The sequence below is a fragment of the Botryllus schlosseri genome, chromosome 1, assembly GCF_051294905.1.
Source record: "Botryllus schlosseri isolate E-star chromosome 1, Bs_hap1, whole genome shotgun sequence".
In the NCBI taxonomy this organism is placed as follows: domain Eukaryota; kingdom Metazoa; phylum Chordata; class Ascidiacea; order Stolidobranchia; family Styelidae; genus Botryllus; species Botryllus schlosseri.
Window position 1 is genome coordinate 33,886,431 of NC_137236.1, and position 21,777 is coordinate 33,908,207.

The 21,777-nt window shown below is 41.1% G+C and overlaps 2 protein-coding genes and 1 long non-coding RNA gene across 7 annotated transcripts in view; 2 read left to right on the top strand and 1 right to left on the bottom strand.

The window, feature by feature from the left end:
- The window catches only part of LOC145435693 (uncharacterized), a 224,194-nt gene that overhangs the window by 89,218 nt on the left and 113,199 nt on the right, over positions 1 to 21,777 (top strand). The gene's annotated exons all lie outside the window — the stretch shown is intronic.
- LOC145435979 (uncharacterized) lies at positions 5,698 to 7,983 on the top strand. Of its 2 annotated transcripts, none has more exons than XM_080313269.1 (5): positions 5,698 to 5,873; positions 6,000 to 6,081; positions 6,555 to 6,722; positions 7,468 to 7,625; positions 7,696 to 7,982. In XM_080313269.1, exons 1-4 carry the CDS (start codon positions 5,828 to 5,830, stop codon positions 7,601 to 7,603), a joined length of 432 nt encoding a protein of 143 aa, XP_080169395.1. In that variant the 5' UTR covers positions 5,698 to 5,827; the 3' UTR covers positions 7,604 to 7,625; positions 7,696 to 7,982. The 2 variants fall into 2 exon arrangements, with proteins under 2 accessions (XP_080169395.1, XP_080169404.1); XM_080313278.1 differs by having other exon boundaries at positions 5,716 to 5,877; positions 7,696 to 7,983.
- LOC145436028 (uncharacterized) lies at positions 11,902 to 17,800 on the bottom strand. Its single transcript, XR_013914144.1, has 3 exons — positions 16,475 to 17,800; positions 12,366 to 12,526; positions 11,902 to 12,298 (listed from the first exon to the last, which is right to left on the bottom strand). It is a non-coding gene; the product is annotated as an uncharacterized LOC145436028 (long non-coding RNA).

Here is a 21,777-nt window from a genome sequence, read left to right on the forward strand (position 1 = left end):
CGCAGCGAAATCGTGAATGATAATGTTATGAATAATTGCTGGGATAGCATATTGTCGCGCAGAGCGAGAAATTTTTTCAGATCCACGAATGAATTCCGTAATTAATAGTAGCGGTAACATATATTACTATTAAATGTTTTTTCTTTCTCGGCCCATGTGAACAGATTCCCCGGTAAAGTTGATGAAGGGAGTGCTTTCGAAAATTTACGGTAAGGTATAAATGATAATGCATCTTCGAGTGGGCCAATTGTTATTAGTCACTTTGTTGCATATGATATTATATCTTGACCTCTCCATCGGGATTGTCATTCAATTGTATTGGTAGTGGAAATATATTGAAGTAACATAAAAGTAACATAAACAAATTTATTTCGTGAGGACCACGCGATTCCGATTCCGGCTTAGACTGAGAAGGCGCTCCTATAATAAAATCGAGAAATGAAGTGCTAAATTGCGCGGAGCGCGAAGATAGTTTCAAGATAAATTAAAATCACTCAAACATTCGGAAGTGAATTTGTAATTTCAATTTGCATGTCGACGACCGCCAACACATACTAATTGAATTAGGTGTCGACGACCGCACAAATTCCCTTCTACTGCCGCAGGTTGCCCACCCCTTATCTAATAGTCTACATATGGTATATGTTACGCCAAGTTTGAATCCGTATTCCAGTTGTAGAATCTTTTACATTTCTGACAAATTCCCCCAAACTTGTACAAAAAAACATTGACAACAGGACATCAACTTATTTCAAGGTAGGTTGCACTGAGACTATTATCCTAATGCTGGTAGTGATTACAGAGAGCACGGCGTTGTTCTGTCCAGCCATGCTAAATTTGATCAGTTTTGCAATTGAATTAAATTGTGTTGATTTAGGGTAGCCTAATTGAGGGCGAAGCTGGGCAATCTATATTGCATCCAAGTCTGTCTTAGGCAGTGCAGTTCGCCAGCTATTAACAAAGGCTAACCAGCGCAACGAGCTTTCGGCCACTGCCAAAGCTACAAAGTAATGAATGATTAACACGTGGGAATTGCTCTATATCTTCAAAGAATACCAAATGCTCAATTGAAGTTGAAATCAGCCTATAATCCGTAGAGTGCGACTGCTGGAGCTTGAATTTGGCAAGCCTTCTTTAATACGGAATAAGTTTCATCTTCAATAATCGTATTTTCAGAATCGTTGTGAAACACATGTTTAGTCACAATTTATAAAGACTTTGTCAATTTCTCGCGCACCCCAAGGGGGACGCGCCCCCCAGGTTGAGAACCACAGCTTCGGGGCATTTATTTGAACATCTTTACAGCCATTGCAATACTTGAACACGAAATAAACTAGAAAGACTGCATCTGGACACGTGTAAAGGGTAAGCTATATGAAATATATATCAAGATTCTCAGTCTAGCGGTCAAAGATTATAGTTTCCTGACTACCTTCCGGCATGTTGTGACGTCAAACGCAAATTGCCGATAATTTTTCTGCTCCAATGGCCGCTACCGATAATTCATTCGAAGTGTGATATCGTCTCGATATTATCGGCGCACCGACAGTCGGTCGGGCTCCAGTATATTCAATCTCTAGACATCTGGTTAGAGTACCGGGCTTCCTGACAGGCATTTGCGATGAATAAGCAATAAGCATGATATCTCCAGACTTTCTCTCCATCTGGGGATTCTGAAGTACGCAATCATGGCCCTTGAGCTCCATCTCGCATTGCGTAGGGATGGAAGTTTATGCCATTTGAATAGTGGTAATCTCCTATTTTCTTTGAAAGAGCGTCATGCTCTGCACAGGTCATGGATAAACTTAAAATCATCCCTCCATCCACGGTTTTCTAATATTTTATTCTGCAATTCTTGCTTGGTGGATTGTACCAAGTTTTCGTAGTTTTTACCACATCCTCTACAAATTTGTAGCTGATAGTTGGATTTGTTGAAGACGTTGGATTGAAAAACTCTAATATATGCTTTAAGAATCGATAATATGATGTTGGCGAACAATATATTGTGGTTTATCAAAACCCTTGCTCATCATTGCATTTTGCAGTTTCGAAACAACGCCATTCTGCCGTCCAGTATCAACAGATACTGCTGCGGTGTCACATATATGATATTTGAGATTTTCTAATTTTCCTATACATCATATTCTTCTAATCGGGTTTCTAGACCGCTGAAAATATCTTGAGTTGTTCTACTTTTGCCTTTTTAAACGCCCAGTTTGATTTGCGTCAGACAAATTGAAATTATTCGGTAAATACAGTCTACATCTAAACTCAGAATTAATAATTAATTATTCAATTTTGACTGTAAACAAGAACACAATATGATTGATTCAATCTTGGCAATCACAACTTACCAAAATACTATTTTTATTCTTCGCAATTGGAATTGTGTAAGTTAAATTCAACTCAGTGGCTATATATATTATATATAGTCTGTATCTACAAGAGAAGGCCTATCCTTCACACAGTGAAAACTGGGAAAAAATTTTGAGGGATGTTTTTGTTGAAACAGTCTTAACTTTTGTGAATTTTGAAGTTAGGACCCAAAAGCTCATCATTTGTGACTCGGGACACACAAAATTTTGAATTTTTTTTTCAAGTCATAACCCTAACGTACATACCTTCCTCCTATACGTTCCAGCAGAAGTTGGATTATAATGTTGTATTTGATTTAAATCGCGGTGTAAGTCTAAGGTATGCTGTGGTTTCGTGTATCAGGGGTGCATATTTCCACCCTGTTGGTGATATAAGGGTGTCAATACACACTTTTTTCTCTACGTGTTTCATTACGACTTGTAAATTTTATCGATGCAGACTTTCGGTAAAAGGTTTTAATTGTATTAGAAGTTATCAGAGGTGGTCGAAGTAGTCAAGAAAGCTACTCAAGTAGAAGTAGAAGTAGTGACGATAAAATCTACTCAAGTACGAGTAGAAGTACTTCTGACATGAGCAAACTCAAACTACTTGAAGTAGAAGTAAAATTGACCGACTTTAAATCTACTCAAGTAAGTAAGTAGTTGTGAAAACGATAATCGTAATTCGTTCACATGGACTGTCAAAAGCTGCAAATTGAGCTATGCGGAAGGTGCAGCGAGCTTGATTCATATTGATGCATCCCAGGAGGTTTCAATTTTTGACAGAACAAGCAATCGTCCACATCATGGGATGTAAGTTGCGAACGATGCCAGACGTGTCGAGTAAGACTCGAAACTGAGCAAAGCTAGAAAATGTCTTTGAATACCAAGGAGCTACTCCAATGGAGTTGAACTCCGCCTTTACTCCGTCGAGCAAGCCTTGAGTTTGAGTTCGAGGCGTCTCTTTGAATACGGGCCTCAGTCTCTCTCGCGCCCATGCGTCTCCATCGTTGTCTCTGCTGCCAACTTGTAGCACGCATCACTTGCAATACAGGCTTTTCAATGCACTACCATAGTAGTGAGATCTGGGCGATGAGAAAACGGCTACACGTAGAAGAGGGTCAGCACCGGGATTCGAACCCAATTCTATTGATGTCGTGACTGGAGTATGCTTAACCAACTGTGCCACTCAATTCTTTGGCTAATTGATATAAAACGATAGCTTCTGCGTATAACTGGAATCTGTCAAACTCTGGAAATGAAGACCACTATGGGAAAATTGCCCGCTTCGCAGAAAGACCTCAATACATTTGGTTTATCCTCGAATCAAGTTTATTCAAGTTCAGATTCGCGACGCGATAATGCCCGCAGCAATGTTCCCTCTAATTTTTCAAGAGTCTGCGCAAACACGCCAACTCACTGCGCAGGCCCTCGGACAACAGTGCGCAACCACCCTCCAATAGGGTGATAAAACTAACTACTGGGGAGCTTCGCCCCCCAGACCCGCCTACGGCTTTAGGCTTCTTCCGGTACTTATCATGTTGCCTAGATTGGGTGGCCATTTAGTAGTAGCGTCCCTAAACGCGCGAAGCGCGAAAAAAATTCTATAATTCATTATTGCATCGGCCAATATGATCGGGAATTGCCTATTTATTGCTATCAATTTTTATCCTCTCCCTGCTCACATAATCAGGTTTACCGGTAGAGCTGATCCACTGAGGTGTGTTGGAATAGATAGGCCTTCTAAATAATAATAAAACATCTTCGGGCGTACCCGTTGATATAATGACTTCGTTACATGATGCTATTTCGTGACCCCCTATCTGCTATGTCAAAAGATATTGAAATCGCCAAAACGTACTAAAGTAAAAGACATACACGATTTCAAATTGGTATTTCTTAACTGGAAAATAATGTTCCCTCGATATGGCATTTGTCTTGTTGTGGGACTCGGATCGCCAGGACAGGAACATTCGGCGCCAGCCATTTAGGCGCCCATGGACATGAACAATTACACATATAGTTGTATATATCGAAGTTTTCGGTCAGCACCGGGGCAGTCTTTTTCGCCCAAGGTTTTCTCGCTGCTGATCGTTTTCTCGCACTTCTTGGATTCGCATGTTACATAGCCTTTAGCTTCATATGTCTTGGCGCGTCATGATGTGGTAACGACCGACGCCCAACTGCCCATTTCTATAAATCATGCCTAATTTTTGTTGGGAAAGGGTACCCAATAATCAGATATCTTACAATAATAAAACGCGCGTAGCGCGAAAAAAAATTCCTGAAAAATTTCAAAAAATACACCATGATTTATGATAATTCTCGAAATAATTTCGGACCCCCTTCGAGCTCGGCCCCTCCAATTGGGGGGTTTGGGGTGCGAAAGTTACGCGGTCCTGAGTAAATCTTACGCAATGTTCATGCCACGCGGAGAAGACTATCATTCGTTAGTTTCTCGCAGATTAACTTCGAGCAAGCCCATTGTTGTTTATAACTTTGTTAAACCATGTTATTTCGCCATTCCCAGAAAATAATGCGCTATTGAAATGATATCAGTATCGCTCACGTGTACGAGGCCATACTAAAAAAATATCTTCCATGAGGCGCAGGTGTTTGTGAACTCTCATTTCTTCACGGAGCGCAATAGTTACCTTTGCGGGGCGCACTTGTACCTCGGTTTCAGACTTCAGTGATAACACTATTTGGCCCTGGCAATGTTCCATCTTAATTTTCACGAATCTGCGCGCCTGCGTGGTCCATTGGACAACAGTGCGCAACAACTATAAAAAAACATCACTTCTGATTTTTTGTGCGCAGCGTAGATTTTCTGTGCGCAGAGACCGTTTCAGCACTGCGCATTTGCGCACGTGCGCAGCTTAGAGGGAACATTGGCCCGCAGGCGCTTATTTATTAAACAACTGCATCTTTCAACTGGTATATCAGTTCATGCGAAAGAAAAATAGCAATAGGCCTGCATCTTGCAACCGACAAGATAGCGTAATGATTAAGCGTCCGGCTTCTTGATCGGTAGGTCGTGGGTTCGATTCCCGGCCGGGTCAGACCAAAGACCTGATTAGTAGCACTGGTATCCATGGCTTCCCTGCTTGGCGCTCATGCATTACTGGGATAACATGGAGGGGTGGTGCATGACTTAAAAAGCCGTAAAGGCTATATCTGCACTTCCTTGTTCAGCGGCATATGCACATCATGCACTCATGGTATGCATATGCGCAGATCGTGTGTATGTCTATCGTGAGTCGGTGTATATGCCGCAAAAACATCAAGTACAAAAATAAACTACGTCCTTTCCTTTTTTCCTTTCCATCTCAAGAGCACTTGCATGATTTCACTACCTCGTTTTTCAAGGTATTGAACACAGAGCGGACGTAACTCGCTTGCAAATCTTGCTCGAAGTCGGCGGCATATACCTTGACAGTGACATAATAGTCTTGAAGTCGCTTGATCCGTTGATGAACTACCCACTCGTGCTCGGGTCGGAGATACCTGATGCGTTGGGTAGGTATGTACAGTAGCTTGCGGTGCAAGGACAATACCTTTTCAATTATGAGTTATCACAGCATAGGCTACTTCTCATAGGAAATGGCACTATGATAAATATTCTCTCTATTTTTTTAATTGCAGCGAACGGCGTAATTCTTGTATCAAAGGACTCTTGGTTCTTGAAGCGATGGTACCAAGAATATAAATTCTTCGACGACAACCAGTCAGTTGACCATTATTCACAGACTTCACAAATATAATGCCACATAATGATAATATAATGCGTCCATATATATGTCTGCACTTGATGGCGCAAGTTGCTATAGCCTTGCATATTACACGAGGACGGATGGATGGATACTAATATTGCTACGGATATGATGACTATATCGAGCTTAATTGTCAACTGATTCTCAAGTGCATTGACGTAGTCATTGAGTCATTTTTCGATTATTATTCTTATTTTCTACCTAATACAAGTCGTCTGAGTTCGCCCTAGTAGGCCTATTCAAATTATATTAGCGGCCAATCGCGATAGTTATAGTCGAGGAACTCGCGAAAGCGAAATAGCGATCAAAATCTAGAATCTTCCCCCTCAGCAATATTAACATGACAGTCCAGTCATAATTGTTACAGGCTACGACTCCACTTACTACACTTTCTTATAGCGGACGCTCTTATTGAAATCACAAACAGATGGAGCGATCATTCTTGTTACGTCCCTTGGGAATTGTCGAAGCTATTTCCCGACCTCATACACATTGAGTGGGACACCTTCATTCGTCCTAACGCACAAGAACTCGAGTTGCTTTATCACGAAGTTTGGGACTGGACCAATAACTATGTCATCCACCTTTATTCGAGGTATGTGTGATATGCGATCTCTTTCCGTTTACACTGAGAATTTATGACATTGATGTGCGTTAAAATCTCGGCCAACGTATATTCTTTTCGCCAAACGCGTCTCAAGACCAGATAGGATCGAACACGGTAAAGACATTGGCGGAAAACAAGCGCATTCCACCAAAACGCTTGGTTAAAATCAGGCCATCGATACTTTCTGGTACCAAATTATGCTTTCACATTCATTCTTGTGGCTGGAAAGGAGTTCAATAGCCCACATGAATACTTATGGAGATATATTCCCTGGGTGTAATGGCTACTGTTTTGCCGCATTGTTTCGTAGCCACTCATCGATTTCTAATTAAAATTAGCGGATACAAGGATCCAATCTACTTACTTGGGTATTTTTCGGTTCTCCGATGATATACTTCTACGTGAAGGGGTTTCGGAATGTACTGGAAATCATGCATCCGAGTAGAAATTTACGGCATTACGACCACCTCTGTGTCAACATGACTAAATTTAAAATGTACAAACACGTAGCGAGACATCTTCGAAATCTGGCGAAGTAGAAGTCTACAAACATACCCTCTGTGTGTGGCGCAAGTGTAAATTCACCTCTGTAGTACTAGTGCGGGGGATCAAGGGTGCAAGTACAAATTAGCCTCTGTAGTAGGCCTGCTAGCCCGAGAGATCAAGGTCCTGGACAAATTTTGAGAGATCGGAACTTTGGCGTTGCTAATTCTGGCTTCTATTTTATGGTCAGATATCTGATAGAAATGGACGGGCAGGAAGAACGCCCGCTTAGGGAGTTCGCCGTGTTCAATACGACTTACGGCGAGATCGTCCGACTTGTGTTATGGGGAGACCCTAAACCACGTGACGTCACGGAATGGCTGTGAAGGGCGCCTCGCGGTGATCAAGGTAGAATTTTTTTTCCAATGTGGTCAATGCCGTCATAGTGGTCAATGAAATGTTATCTTGCTTTTATCAGTTTTGATACGCTGTACGGTTGCGCGGATATGTACGTTAAGAAGCAGACGAAAGGGGGTGTTTCTCGGTGGCGGCGGTGTTTCCTTTTTGTAGTCTCGCCAAGCGATGGGAGTGTGTCAATTTCACAAGAAGACTTTAGTAACGCTACACGATGGGAAAGTTTTTTTCGTCGTAATGTTTTATTTGATTTTTCAACATAAATGACACTTGTATATCGATGCAATCAATTCTATCCAATCTTCAATCAGTCAATCATGTCTTTGCCAAGAATAATACGATAATACTTTGAGTGGGGCCTATTATTTTAATATTGCACATTAATTTGTTCCGTTTGTGTCTGCGTAATATATATGTTGTATTTGGCATTTGAAACTTTATCTCTGTGTAATATGATAATTTAAATGCCGATATGTGACCAGGGAATCGCATGACATATAGCAGGGGGGCAGAACTCATTCATTAGTGAGACGCATATCAAAAATCGTTGCTATGAAAGAGCAACAACACTAAAATTCAAAAAAATACTTCGCAATGGAATGCAGCCTATCGGATGAAGTTTATTATTGTGTGGTGGGTGATACTATCGAATGTTATCATGTTTACAATGTTTACATTCGATAGTGATACGGTGCTTCTCCACCTGGGCTGCTGGCTGACATCAGACTGATATGACGTCAAAGCAGTGCGGATCAGTTCCTTCAACTGTTGATGAAAATTTAGGGAATATTTCAGCTCGGTACTTTTATTAGTCCGTAAATCTGTTTTCGTCGGGTACCTTGTGGCATAGTTTTGGTGTTTGTTGGATTAGTAATACGTAATACCTCGGGCGATTTTTTTACCTAAAAAAGGGAAGATTTGGACCAAAAAAAAATCAAAATTTTGACATTTTTTGAGCTTGAAAAAAACTAATTTTTACCAGATTTCGACCTCATGTATGTGAAATAGGTGTTTTCTCACATATTGTTGAAATTGTAGTACTTATCTTCATTTCTGGTTGGGACTGTCTGTCCTTACGAAGTAGTTTGGCCTAAAATAACTTTTTTGACTTAAAAAAAGAGAATCTTTACATGAAAAAACTTATTTTAACGACATCTGGACCTATGACCTATGAAGAATTCCAGTAGTTACGTCACGCAGTATGGTATAAATAATTAAAATTTGTTGTACTACAACGACAGATATCTTCCTGCCTTCTCGGTGTCTGTCCTTAGTAAGTAGCTTGCCAAGAATGGAGAAAGGGCGTTCAACAGCAGCAGTTGCTGGCTAGCAACAGCGAAGTTGTGCTTACACCGCTGGTGACACACCGTGTTGCTTCATTCTGACAATGTTATCTACATAACAATTTTCCATCACGCGCTTCTTGATATAGGAACCAATGTCCGCGCAGTCATGCTTTACTTAGGATATTGCGGTACGTTGAGCATAAAACTATGTCAATATTTCTGTTTAATTTGACCATTTATGATTCATATTGAGCAGACATAACGGTAGGCCTGTAAAGTAGGCTACAAACTGTAAAATGTCAAATGATAAGCTCACCGACAGTCCAAACATCTACGATACAAACGAAATGCAGGTTGCAAAAAAGTTTTGACCTTGTCTACAATTTTGACAATTTTTTGACCTAACGCTACAATTTTGACGAGATTTTGACTTGTTTTGACAAGTTAAAAAGAATCGTCCTATAATGATCATTCGTTAAAGCTGTTTTGTGGATAGCCGGTTGCCGCTGTGGCCGGGTGTGCGGCGCGTTGCATTCTTACGTCTGGTGATATTGGGAAAGGAGCAAGCTATCACGACAAAACCTTTCTATCTCGATATTGTCGAAGCGAAGTATAATATTCGAGCTGGCGTAGTCGGTAAAGCCTTTGATGCGCGTGACTATAATCGAGTCTCGGCGGTAGCACGTTTGTTTATCTGGGCAAGGCAATTTTACTTCGACTCCGCAGATACTCTACCATGTAACTGCATAAATAACATCATGAACATATTTTATTAGGAACAAAACCCTCAGAATTTCACTCTTTAGTATCATACTTGCAAAAGACGGTAGGATCGGGGCTTACGATACTTATGTTGACACCTTCACTGTAAAAAAAACACCTCGATATACCGCGAAATGTTTGGAAGCACGGTAGCCAGACAATTCGTGGTAATGTAACATTACCGTTAGTCAATGTAAATTTAACTTACACTCGTCCGGTAATCTCACTTTACACGCCAGACTGTAATGTTACAGTCACCTCCGGTATATCCAACCTACATTTTATTCTGTATATTTGCCACTCAGACTGTAATTTTACCGCCTACCTACATATATGCTGTCTGTGTAAATCAGGATTACATACCAGCTTGTAAATTCACGTACATCCCCCCATACCTATCGCAAAGCAACCCGATGCTAAAATATCGCAAAAGCTTCTTCACACCCCCAAAACGACATTGGAACAAACTGTGTATATTCATTCATGATTCACGATGAAAAGATTATCGATGGAAAAGTATTGCTGCTGGAGGTCTAATTCTTCTTTAGGAGACATGCAGTAACACGAGTGGTCTCCCACCATCGGCCAAACTTCCAATTGTTTCTTTTTCTCGTCCTCATTTCTTCTGTGTAGCTAGTATCTTGCAGTTCCACTAAAAATAATTCATGCATAAGTCGCTATATTAAGCAAAGTTCCTAACCTAGACATGACATTATAAAGACTACTAAGACAAATAGGGTAACAAAAATGTAACAATTTTTGAAGTACCGGTACTGGTACATTGTGTGGTGACGGCTCCGCCTTTTACATGATATAGCAGATACTCATGACTTACTTTATCTAATGCAGCGGTTCTCAACCTTTTTGGGCATGCACCCCACTTGGCGATGGCCAAAAAAATTGCGCCCCCTGCATGTATCGTCATGTCAAAAAGAGCACATCATCTAATATAGAGATAGGCTATGTTAATCTGTCCATATCCATTCCCGATGAACTCCGGACTATTATACTTTTCACAAAGGCCTATTGTACGCACCGAAATCGCGAGTGGTAATGTTATGAGTAGTTGCTGGAATTCCATATTTTCGCGCAGAGTGAAGCGCATATTTTTTTTAGATTCACGAATGAATACCGTAAGTAATAGTAGCAGTATCATATATTATTGTCAACTATTTCTCCTTTTTCAGCCCATGTGATCAGATTCACTGGTAGGGTTCACGAAGGGTGTGCTTTCGAAAATTTAGGGCAAGTTATAAATGATAATGCATCTTTGTGTGGGCCAATTGTTATTAGTCATGCACTTTGTTGCATGCTGTTATTTCTTGACCCCCGATCAGGATTGACCATCGTATCGGTAGTGAAATTATATTGAAATCACCCAAATGCACCATAAAAAAAATTCTTTCATGAGGAGCACACGATTCTGATTCCTGCTCAGATTTAGAAGGGCGCTACTATATTGGAATCGAAAAATTAAGTTATGTTGAATTGCGTGGAGCGGGAAGAAAATTTCAAGAATAATTAAAATCTCTAAAAAAATTGGGAGTGAATTAGTAATTTCAATTTGCATGTCGACGGATGCTAACACATAGGCTACTAATTGAATTAGGTGTCGACGGCCGCACAAATTCCCATCTACAGGCGAATTCACACCTAGCCGGTTCCCACGGTAAATTCGCGCGTAACGGACGAATCGCAAGACTCAATTCACACATTCACGACTCGCGATTACTGTACGGTAGCCGTGCGACGACCATCCGAACGTATATTCACACTGCCGCGGTCGATCAACCACGGTTGCAAGCGGTACACCCTGATTCCATTCCAGTTTGCTATGCCTCTTTTCAACATATTGAAATATGACAGGCCAACAACATAACTAATCTACTTTTTGCACTTTGGAATATTTGCACCTATTTGTAGTGTCACAGGTCAGTTTGCAATAGTCACAAAGATGCACCCTGCAATTTCAAAGTTACCACCTCTGCTAAAACTATTCGAGCCATCAACCAAATCCACTATTCAAAACTACTTGATCACCTTTCATATCTTCATTTCCTACACTTGAAGTAGTTTCCACATGTCTCTGAAATTGCTAATTCTACTTGAAGGCGAGTAAAACTTTACAGCAATACTAATGTATGAGTAGCAACGCTGAATATTCTGACCACATTGGATAAATAGTCACCTATTCCTGATCATTCCAAGAAATCAAGTGTGCCTTACAATACAGAATTGAATTTTCAATCATGTTATGCAATAAAATGACGAACAATAAAATGAAATGGTTACACTTGAAAGCAACATCTGCAAATACAGAATGCATACATTTGAAGAAAGAAACAAGAATAATATGCAATACAACGGTACCAATTAAATCGATGCAGTAATATTCATAATAGACAAAACAGTATGCATGAAATAACAGTGCTAGTTTTCAACTGGTTCTTGTGATCATAAACTTGGAAAATTTTGCATAATGTCCTTCATTATTGCAGCAGCACACACATCCTCCGTTGACTCACAACTGTGCCGCCATTAAGTGCGCAAAATGATCATATTACTCCAGGGTGCAGAAAACTGGTCAGTGCTCTTCTGTAGAAACTTTATCATCTCACCCTGAATAAGATATAATCTATATGTTACATGCATAGCGTGACAAGTCATACATCACAGCTACACCTACCTGCATCAAATGTCTGTCATCATAGTATCTTCGCTCTTCCCTGGTTATTGTCTGCCAATTGTGGAGTTCAATGATGCGTTGTTGGTGGATGCAAGAGATGACGTAGCAGTGCTAGTTGACACATCAGCTGGTTTCACATCATTTGTCTCTGGCAGTGGTTTCTAAATCCCAATATTAAAACATTTGAAAGCTTATTTTACAGCAATGCCTTTGAATTTTACTTCATGCAAAGATTCACCACAATTCGAAATATCTGATGTTGTCACTTCAACCAATCATTGCTTCCAACTTATTCTGCTGCAGTAATCAAACTATCAGAGTAGTGAACTTTTTCAATATCTTGCAGGTTGGCAACAGTGATACACAGATGAGTATGGTCAACAAAGAAGCTAAAAATTTGTACTTTATCACGACCTATTCTCCAGTGTTGGGATGACTCGAGTCATGACTTGACTCGAGTCAGACTCGAGTCAACTTTTTCGTATGACTTGACTTGACTCGAGTCACGTTGCAAAAATGGCTTGACTTGACTTGACTCGACGCTTCAAAAACGTGGATTGACTCGTGACTCGGAGCAAAATTGACGAGTCAATTTCAAGTCATCAATAAGCAAACTGTGTAGACCAGTGGTTCTTAACCTTTTTTCGTCCAGCGCCCCCTTTCAAAAATTATCGTGCTCCAGCGCCCCCCTCAACTTCATATTGTAAGGAATGTAATAAAGACAATGAGTAAGAGGGAGGGCCGTAACAGCACTTCGTCAACCCCCCTAAAAACGATTGCCTTGCGCACCCATAGTGTGATAAACCGAACTTCTGAGGGCTTCGCCCCCACGAACCCCATATCGTGATTTTGATGGTCAGCAAAGTTTGTGTGGCCTGGTCGCCCTAGGTACCAAAATTTGCTATAATGCATGGTAATTACATTTATAAGTCGCTATAAACTTTTTATCCTCTCAGCCCACGTAATCAGATTTACCAGTAGCACTGAGTGAGCTGTTGTATAGGAAAATAAGGGGCACGTAATTAATAATTAAACATATTCGGGTGTTCCCGCAGGTACAATTATTCGTTACCAGGTCCGTAACAGCACTTCGTCAGCCCCCTCCCCGAACATAAAACGTTGGTCCTGGGCCCCCATCGGGTGATAAACCAAACTTCCGGGGGACCTCGCTCCCAGACCCCCATTAGGCTGTCCGCTATTTGCTGATAGCCTATTAGGTATCTACATTGGGTGTACATTTACTGAGGGAGCTATTCTCCCCTAGTCGCGCGAAAAATTTCACTAATTAATGATTGAATTGGTCAATATCATCGGGAATTGCATGTAAATTGAGTTCAATTTTTATCCTCTCTCTACTCACGTAAACAAATTTACCGGTAGAGCTGAGTTAGATGCAATGTTCCCTCTAAGCTGCGCACGTGCGCAGTGCTGACACGGTCTCTGCGCACAGAAAATCTACGTTGCGCACAACAAATCCGGAGTTATTACCTTTTTTTAGTCGTTACGCACCGTTGTCCAAGGGTCAGCGCAGTGAGTTGTTGAGTGTGCGCAGACTCATCAAAACTTAAAGCGAACATTGTGAGGTTTCTTGGAAACTGTAGGGCCCGTTACCAATAATTAAACATATTCGGGCAGGCGAACCCGTTGGTATGACCTCGTTGCATGATGTTATTTCGTGACCCCCTGTCTGCAATATCAAAAAATATAGAATCGCTCAACGGGGATATCGCCCAACAGGAATATCCCTGTCGCCCAATCGTACTAAACTAAAAGACGCTCATGATTTCAGATTGGTATTTCTTCACTGACATATAATTTTTCTCTGCCAGATGGAATTCGTCTTCTGGGGTTCAGATTTCCAAGACAGGAACATTCGGTGTCAGTCATTTAGGCGCCCATGGACAATTAAACCTATATGTATTTTGAAGGCTATATGTAACGAAGTTTTCGGTGTTAATTTGCTCTGAATACTCATTAAGGATATGTCCTATCACCACATCATCTACTGCGAAGCCATTTTTCTCCAGCGCCCCCCATACCGCCCCCTGAGCCCAGCGCCCCCCATATCGCCCCCTGAGCGTTTCCGCCCCCCTTCAACATCGCCAGCGCCCCCTGGGGGGCGCTGCGGGCAAGGTTAAGAACCACTGGTGTAGACTAAATCATTGCATCATGTGTACGTTCGGATTATTCGCGATACGGCGCTGACACTTGTGAGAGCAACCAGTCATTCACTCATTGTGCGTTCCACTGGTCCTCCATTGTTACATCACAAATAAATTGACCGCAAACGAAATGATAACGGCTTACGTTGTCGTCGTAGTAGTAGTAGAATAATAGAAACGTATCTCTGTTTCTTAGTCGGCTCAGCGCTTACATTGAGCAGTGCGCACTTTTACCAACCCTTCTCTATGATTTAAATCGAATGAATATAGTTTATGCGTTTATATTCTCACGGATGTGTGTTGTAGATCGGTAGTGTATGTACCATATCAATTTGTTTAAACTTCTCGAAGCTTCGTATTCGATCCTTCATTTTGGCTGATAGTAACAGACTGTAGCATGTAACTAGTTAATCACGTATTCTATTAGCAAGTTCTACGTGTGCGCGTGCGATACATCGCCCTTTTCCTTGTATATTTAACTTTATATTCGTTATTTGATTCAAGCTAAATGGCCAATTAATCTCTTTCACGCAGCTGGCAAAATGTTATCACTCATACGTCGAAGATTCAATTTGACTTGAATTGTGACTTGACTCATGACTTGACTTGACTTGACTCGACTTGACTCGAGTCACCTCCAAAAATCGAGTGACTTGACTTGACTCGAGTCACCTTCGAAAATTGATTGACTTGACTTGACTCGAGTCAAAATCTGCAACGACTCGAGATGACTCGTGACTCGAAGGTAGTGACTTGATCCCAACACTGCTATTCTCTGCGTTGGATGCAAGAAACATTTTCTTCTGGTATGATGTCCTATCTTGTGCAAATGCAGCATTTCAACTAGGAGTAAATGAATGTTTCCCTCTTTCCCAAAAATTGCTCCTCGAAGTCGACCATCGAGTTTTCACTTGCCCCACTGAATGAAATTACAGCAGTAATACTAAAATGAATATTAGAAATGAATGGAAATGGACATAGGGGAGATGTGGTACCGATGGATCACTGGGACCGAAAATACTTGAAAAATTCTCCATGATAATTCCATGATGACACTACGTGAATTTGTCTACAATTAAATGCTGGCAGAATCTTTCCTCACATGCAAAAAAATTCGACCTGCGTAAGTTATGGGGTCTGTGACGAATGATTTACGTTTTAGAGGGTATAAAGTAAATTTGGATCGACATTTTCATTTTTCTATATCACCTTTCAGACTAACAAACCCGCCATAATTTTTGATGTGAAGTATAGGGCTTGTATCAGGGTATATAATGGCACATATTTTTTGAATCAATACCATCCTCGAGTGGACTATTTTCAAGTCAATTACAATATTTATAGGGTGGGGGGCCTATGATACCATAGCCTAATCAAGCAAAATAGATGGACCAACTAATCACTTAACAACAGAAACTCGCCTAAATATATATATAGGCTGTAAATCATAGTCACCTGTGGTGTTTTATCGTTATTACGAGGTATTAGAAAGTCAAAATGTCGATTTGCGGGAAATATGTATGTGGCATTAATTTTGTAAGTTTAAGCGTAAATGAAAACATGATTTTAGGCCAACATTTGAGTTGATATAATCTATTTTATTCTTGAAGTTCGCGACGAAACATTCCTCATTGGCTTGCTGTAGCTTAGCTTGTAGTACACAACAAAACAAGTTAACAAATTTGAGTTTTTGAGCGTATGTCTCATAGGTCCCATGGTCGTGTGCCATTGGACCCACCGGGTGGGGACCGATGACACGTTCGAGCAACAAATTTTAAACGTTCATAAATATTTTTTGAAAAGGCGGATATTCATGTAAATGTTCGCGATAGGTAGAGCTTGTATCGAAGTGTTGAGACAGCAAAAGATCCACTATTCTCGGCAGAAGATTTGAGGGCCAGTGATCATTTTGCAATTTTTGATCCATCGGTACCACATCTCCCCTACCAGATATTTGCAGTACATCAGCAATTGATGTTGATGTAGGCTGTCATCATCAACTGGCCTGATTTTTTAGTAGTGGAAAGGATTATAGAGTACAATTTCTGTAAACAGATGTAGTAAGATTGGAAAGACACCATTATCTAGTAAAAATGCATGCATCGATATAATATGAATATGAACTCATTTTAGTTGATAGTTGATAAAATGAAATAGTGTTGCAGGAATGAATTACCAGCTTCTATCAACTAACTAGGTACTCATTTGCTACATGATAATCACAACACAGGACATGGAATTCTAGGTTAAAATGTCAAATGCAAATAAAATAATTAACATCAACTGCGTATGTACAAGGATAACAAGGTTATGAAATGACTTGTAGCAGTCCTTAAATCAGACCCACACATTAAACCAGAACAAGTGAATAGCAGGCAGCCCTGTGATCACAAGCAGTGATTTATCAGGTATGCAGAAAACAAACTGCTATAGAAACACGTGCAACTGTGGCAGCCGTGCTCTATACTGCCCCTTACGTCAGTTGTAGTATTATCGCATCGTGCTTTGACTTCCTCTTTTGCCTCTGGCCGCTTCGGCGGACAGACGTATAATAAAAGCTCTGCAGCAGTTGTTGAATCGTGTGTGATCAACTACAGACGGAGGTCTGCTACAATGGCGAGCACGCTAAAAACGTTACTTCATTAATTTGGCTGCAAGTCTGAAGATTCCTGGACAGTAACGGTATGCTGAAAGTTGGCGGAAATTCGATTACGGCATTGGCTATTTGAACCGATTGAAGAAGCAGTTTTGCATCGATATGAGAAGTTTGAAGACTTGACTGATGGCTTCACTTCGTAATGACTGTTTCACTGGCGGAACTGATGTGAGCGCGCGTGGAGGGGATGGAGCTTGTGACTCTCCCGGTCCGATGTCATGAAGAGGGGATGGAGCATGTGACTCTCCCGTTGATGTGGCGCGGCGTTGTTAGGGTTTTAGTTTAGGGAATTGTTCACTGATGTTAGTTTAGGGTTAGTGTTCTGCTAATGTGATGCGGTCATGCGGATGTTTGCGATTTTGTTGGTGATTTTGAACTTGTCGGTTTTGATGTTGCTGTTTTTTTTTATTGTAGTTTGTGAGAGTGCTTTTATAGGCACTTCTCGAGTTTGATGGGGAATAGTGTGGCAGCCGTGCTCTATACTGCCCCTTACGTCAGTTGTAGTATTATCGCATCGTGCTTTGACTTCCTCTTTTGCCTCTGGCCGCTTCGGCGGACAGACGTATAATAAAAGCTCTGCAGCAGTTGTTGAATCGTGTGTGGTCAACTACAGACGGAGGTCTGCTACACAACTGAGTCAGCCTGATCGCAATATCGTTGCCAGATGCAAAACACTCATCGCATAATAATATAGAATAACCACAACTGGCGAGCATACATAACAAAACGACTGATTACTACTGCAGATTACTGCATCGCAGTACCATCATACCGGCATGCCGTCTGGTATGTATCTACACATCCTACCGCTACCGGTAAACTCACCTTCTCATATCACATATTTCTTCGTGCAACCAATATACACCCTGAACACAGCATAGAAGCACTCTCCTTCGATAATTATTCAATACATTCAACACGACAAGCTGCTAAATCCATAGGAGCACACTTTCGACTGAGCTCACGGCAGCAACGATAGCCACGGAAAGTTCGTTTGATCCAACCCTCCGTACGGCAGCAAAAAAGCGAAGAAATCAACCGTGCGATAGCCGTGGCGACAGCCGCCGTGAACGAATCGTGCATGTGTAAACATTTCCACGGCAAGTCGGCCGTACGACCGTACGACCGTACGATGGAAAACCGTACGGCGAAAATCGTGGCCGGGAACCGTGCATGTGTGAATTAGCCTTTAATTCATAGGAGCACACTTTCGACTGAGCTCACGGCAGCAACGATAGCCACGGAAAGTTCGTTTGATCCAACTTTCCGTACGGCAGCAAAAAAGCGAAGAAATACACCGTGCGATAGCCGTGGCGACAGCCGCCGTGAACGAATCGTGCATGTGTGAACATTTCCACGGCAAGTCGGCCGTACGACCGTACGATGGAAAACCGTGCGGCAAAAATCGTGGCCGGGAACCGTGCATGTGTGAATTAGCCTTACGGCAGCAGGTTGCACATCCATGATCTAATAGTATACATATGGTATGTCTTACGCCAAGTTTGAATCCGTATTCCAGTCTTTAACATTTTTGACAAATTTCCCAAAACTTGTTTGAAAATAGCAAAAAAACATTGGACAGGACATCAATTTGTTTCACGGTAGGTTGCACTGTGACTAATCCTAATGCTGGTAGTAACTACAGAGAAAAAGGCGTCGTTCTGTACTGCCATGCTCAATTTGATCCGTTTTGGAATTGAATTAAATTGTGTTGATATAGGGTAGCTTAATTGAGGGCGAAACCGAGCAACCTATATTGCATCTAAGTCTGTCTTACGCAGTGTAGTTCGCCAGCTATTAACAACAGCTACCCAGCGCACCAAGCTTTAGGCTACTGCCAAAGCTATGAAGTAATGAATGACTTACACGTGGGAATTCCTTTAAATCTTCAAAGAATATCAAAAATTTGCTCAAATGAAGTTAAGGGCGACTGCTGGAGTTTGAATTTGGCGAGCTTTCTTGAATACGAATCATCTTCAACAATCGTCTTCTGAAAATAGTTGCGAAACACATGTTTAGTCAGAATTCATACAGACTTGGTCAATTTCTCGCGTCCCCCAGGCTGAGAACCCCTGATCTTATGTATTGAAGCAAAAGGTTCCTCATTTGAGGTAGCATGTGTGCCAAACAAATCCAGCAGTGGATGAAAACATCTCTATGCTACGGCTCAAAAATGACATAAACATACCAACAGTTTCAACTACTCCGCGGCTGAGTATGTGGTTTCACAGGTCAGTATATAGGTCGACTAATATCCCAAAATAGAACAGAGAATGCGGCGAATGAAATATTTCAATCATGAAATCAAAGTCATCTCGGTGGTGTGCACAGTCGTAGATATTCACGGTAAAGAATACTATGTAGTACTGTACCTCCCAGCAAACACAAAACCGTAAAAGGATCATCCGGGATCATCCCGATTAGGTTCTGATTTTCTAAGTGTCGAGGGAATGTCTAAAATACGTAGTAGGATGGTCTTGTGGTTATATTCAATCAGAATAAATTCATACTCGGTGTTGTTCCATCTCATGCATTAGGCTTCGTTATATCCGGTAGAACCTAACAATGCAAATTTTTTTTCTCTCGCTGGTATGACTAAAATACGTAGAAAGGATGACTTTGTCGGTACATTCAATCACGATGAATTCCCATCCGGTTTTGTTCGATCTCATGCAGTAGCTTCGTTCTATCCAATAAAAAACAATGTTCTCCCTTCGTTTTATTGCGTGAGGATGTCACCGGTGTTGTATATTCGTGTTGTTGCTCTAAGGTCGAACAGTTTTGTTTTCTTCTGATATATATGATCTTCATTATAGATATATTCGCTCTTTCGGTAATCTCGCATGTTCAACGAGTATGGCTAATAGTTTTATTCAGAGAATAACTAAATAAGTGAGATGTACGTTTAGGAATGTGATTATCGATGCGTGACTTCTTGAATATTTCGGCGATTCAAATTTTACGTCATCGCGCCGGACAAAGATTTGACGCGCAACAGGTCGCAGCCAGGCATAGTTCGCTCTTTCTGTATGGTAAATGCCGTAAATATATAGGAATTGTGACTGACTGAGGTAGCGGGTTAAAGGTATATACGCAGTAGCATATAGCTTATGGGGTATTTCGAATTGCCTGTAGTATATGACGCCTGGAGCTGTTTGACTTTCTGCAAAACAGGTGTAGACAACTATAGAAAAGTTTCAGCTTTTCCAGGCTAGAATTAGAGCTAAACCGTTTTTTCCGAATTATATTACAATTATATTACTGGAATTTCGCTCTAATTTAGTTAAATTAGACCACTATAATTATCTAGTTGTCCAAGTCGCTTCAAACATCTGAATTACCGGTACCTATATACCTACGGTATATCATAATATTTATGCTTGAATTTTCTAGCTATATAAGTCATATAGATACATACCTGTAGAACACTGATTCGTGATTTTATAAAAGTTTGTGCAAGAATGGACATTTTCAACTTGATGTTGATTAATGGAGCAAAATTTGATATTTGAGTGCAATTATACCTCGAATCCAGTGACAAGATTATTAATCGTTGAAACCAAACGCAGCTTGTTTATGTTGGCCCAGAGAATTTGGCTAGCCAGACCATATTGATAGAATATGGTCACAGTAAAATAATATTTTGGGCCAATTTACATGAACTTTCCAACATTTGATTTGATATGTCCGCTAAAACAGTTGTTATTCTGCTTTCGAATAAGACCTAAATTGCTGATTTCAATGGTAACTGTGTTTGTCAAAGGCTGTAAAGGTAATTCCTTTTCCATGTTAGATGTTTGTTTGTTTGTTTGTGGTGTTCGTGGTGGTGGTTCGACTACACTGGTCATTTTACACCAGGCCGGTTCTTATTATTATCATTCCGTATCTGCCCGATTACCAGTGAACTCGGCACTTAGTGAATTCGGCCGCACAAACTCGGCACTTGGTGAATTCGGCCGTGGTAGATCTGGTAGAGTTACCGGTCGCCATGATTGGTTACTGGAATGTTTGCCGGTGAACTTGGCACTTTAAGTGGTTGTCAATGTTGTACGGGGGTCAGGGCATGCGTAGATCACGCAGTCACGGCATGATTAGATCACAGATTGCGTAATCGCGGGAAATAACGCGACGCTCTTCACTTGGTGAACTCGGCCCTTGGAGGAATTGGCACTAGAACACCTTCGCATTAGAAATGCATTTAATATGAATGAACAGTATCAAAAAGGAAATTGAAACGTGTCGTGGCTTGCGGTAGATCTCGTAATCTTGGGATCCTTCAACCCTGTTATCGAGACACCCTAACCCCAGAGTGGAATCGTCTCTCCTAAGGCAAAAAATAATTTATTTTGACGTGATCATGCGAAACATTTGTTGATGAGGAACACTGGCTTGTCGTGATCGATAAACGAAGAAGCGCCGCTTGATCTTCCATATTTTCGATCTCACATACAACGCCAAGATCCATCTTCCCAAAACTTACACGACACAGGCCCGTCACTCACGCCATCGATTCCAAGCAGACCGCGCGTGGTCGGTATATGACAATGATATATATACAATGATTGGAAACTCCAGTGAGCTCTGCGTTTGAGCG